The following is a 1,518-nucleotide window of genomic DNA, read 5'->3' as shown; positions in this document are numbered from 1 at the left end:
ATGTGGCAGGGGAATCAGACGTTCCCGGAAGACTTCATCCTTGAAGGGCTCTTTGATGACTCCCTCACTCACGTTTTTCTTTTCTCCTTGACCATGGTGCTCTTCCTCACGGCAGTGAGCAGTAACACCCTCACCATTCTCCTCATCTGTGCTGATCCCCGGCTTCACACACCGATGTACTTCCTGCTTAGCCAGCTCTCCCTCATGGACCTGATGCACGTCTCCACAACCATCCCCAAGATGGCCACCAACTACCTCTCTGGCAGGAAGTCCATCTCCTTTGTGGGCTGTGCCACCCAGCAATTCCTCTTTTTGTCTGTGGGTGGAGCAGAGTGTCTTCTCCTAGCGCTCATGTCCTATGACCGCTATGTGGCCATCTGTCATCCTCTGCGATATACTGTCCTCATGACCAAAAAGATGTGTCTGGTGTTGGTTGTCGTGTCATGGTGGGGATCATCTTTGCACTCCCTAATTCACTCAATGACTTTGATGAACTTCCCTTTCTGTGAGCCTCGGAAAATCCACCACTTCTACTGTGAACTTCCAGCTGTTCTGAAGGCGACATGTGGAGACATCCTGGTTTATGAGACCACAGTGTACATCAGCAGCATCCTGCTCCTCCTCTTCCCCATCCTCCTGATTTCTGCATCCTATGCCCTCATCCTCCGCAGTGTCATTCACCTGCGTTCAGCTGGGAGTTCGAGAAATGCCTTTGCCACTTGCAGCTCTCACCTCACTGTGGTTTTCCTCTGGTTTGGTGGCGGCATCATCACATATATAAGGCCCAGGTCCCAGCACACGCCACTGCTAGACAAAATTGTCTCTGTGTTCTACAGCATCGGTACACCCACTCTGAATCCTCTGATTTATACTCTCCGTAATAAGGATATAGCTAAGGCTCTGAGGAGAATGCTGGGGAGAGAAATTGCCACCCAAAGGCTGCAATTGTAGTTGCCCTGAATATAGACAGGAATGGGATTAGCTTCTTAAATTGATCTGGAAAAACCTTTAAGATTCCAGACCACTGGACAGATCCTTTAAGTGTTCCGATCTCTGATGCTCCTTGACTACTGAAAAGGTATAAAGTATAAGCAGGGCATTTGTTTAGAATGAAGTGGTTGGCATACAATTCCATGACAACTTGGTCTCAGGCGTCCAGGCCCCATGGAGTACATGTCCATGGAGTAAGCCCTTAGAGAATTAGGCAAACCTTTAAAGATGGAACTATACTACTCAAACAGTGAACCCTAAATTAAACCATGGGCTTGGATTAATTTTACAATTATAAAAATGTGCTGTCATCAATTATAACAAATGACCCACACTAATGCAAGGTGTTGATGGTCGGAATCCTATATATTTTGCATGATTGTTCTGTAAACCCACAACTTCTCTAATAAAGGGGGAAAAGTTCCATTTAAAAGAAGATATATGGGAAGCAGATTTGGCCCAACGGATAGGGCATCCGCCTACCACGTGGGAGGTCCAGGGTTCAAACCAATGGCCTCCTGACCCATG

The 1,518-nt window shown here is 47.2% G+C and overlaps 1 protein-coding gene across 1 annotated transcript; it reads left to right on the top strand.

Annotated features, from left to right (window-relative positions):
• On the top strand, positions 1-951 carry LOC101411452 (olfactory receptor 2AE1). The gene has a single exon (XM_012525106.2). The coding sequence runs from the start codon at positions 1-3 to the stop codon at positions 949-951; it is 951 nt and encodes a 316-aa protein (XP_012380560.2).
• The last annotated feature ends 567 nt before the right edge of the window (positions 952-1,518 follow it).

The sequence above is a fragment of the Dasypus novemcinctus genome, chromosome 23 (assembly GCF_030445035.2).
Source record: "Dasypus novemcinctus isolate mDasNov1 chromosome 23, mDasNov1.1.hap2, whole genome shotgun sequence".
Taxonomy (NCBI): Eukaryota; Metazoa; Chordata; class Mammalia; order Cingulata; family Dasypodidae; genus Dasypus; species Dasypus novemcinctus.
The sequence above is the reverse complement of the archived record's forward strand: the minus strand, read 5'-3'. Positions and strand labels throughout refer to the sequence as shown.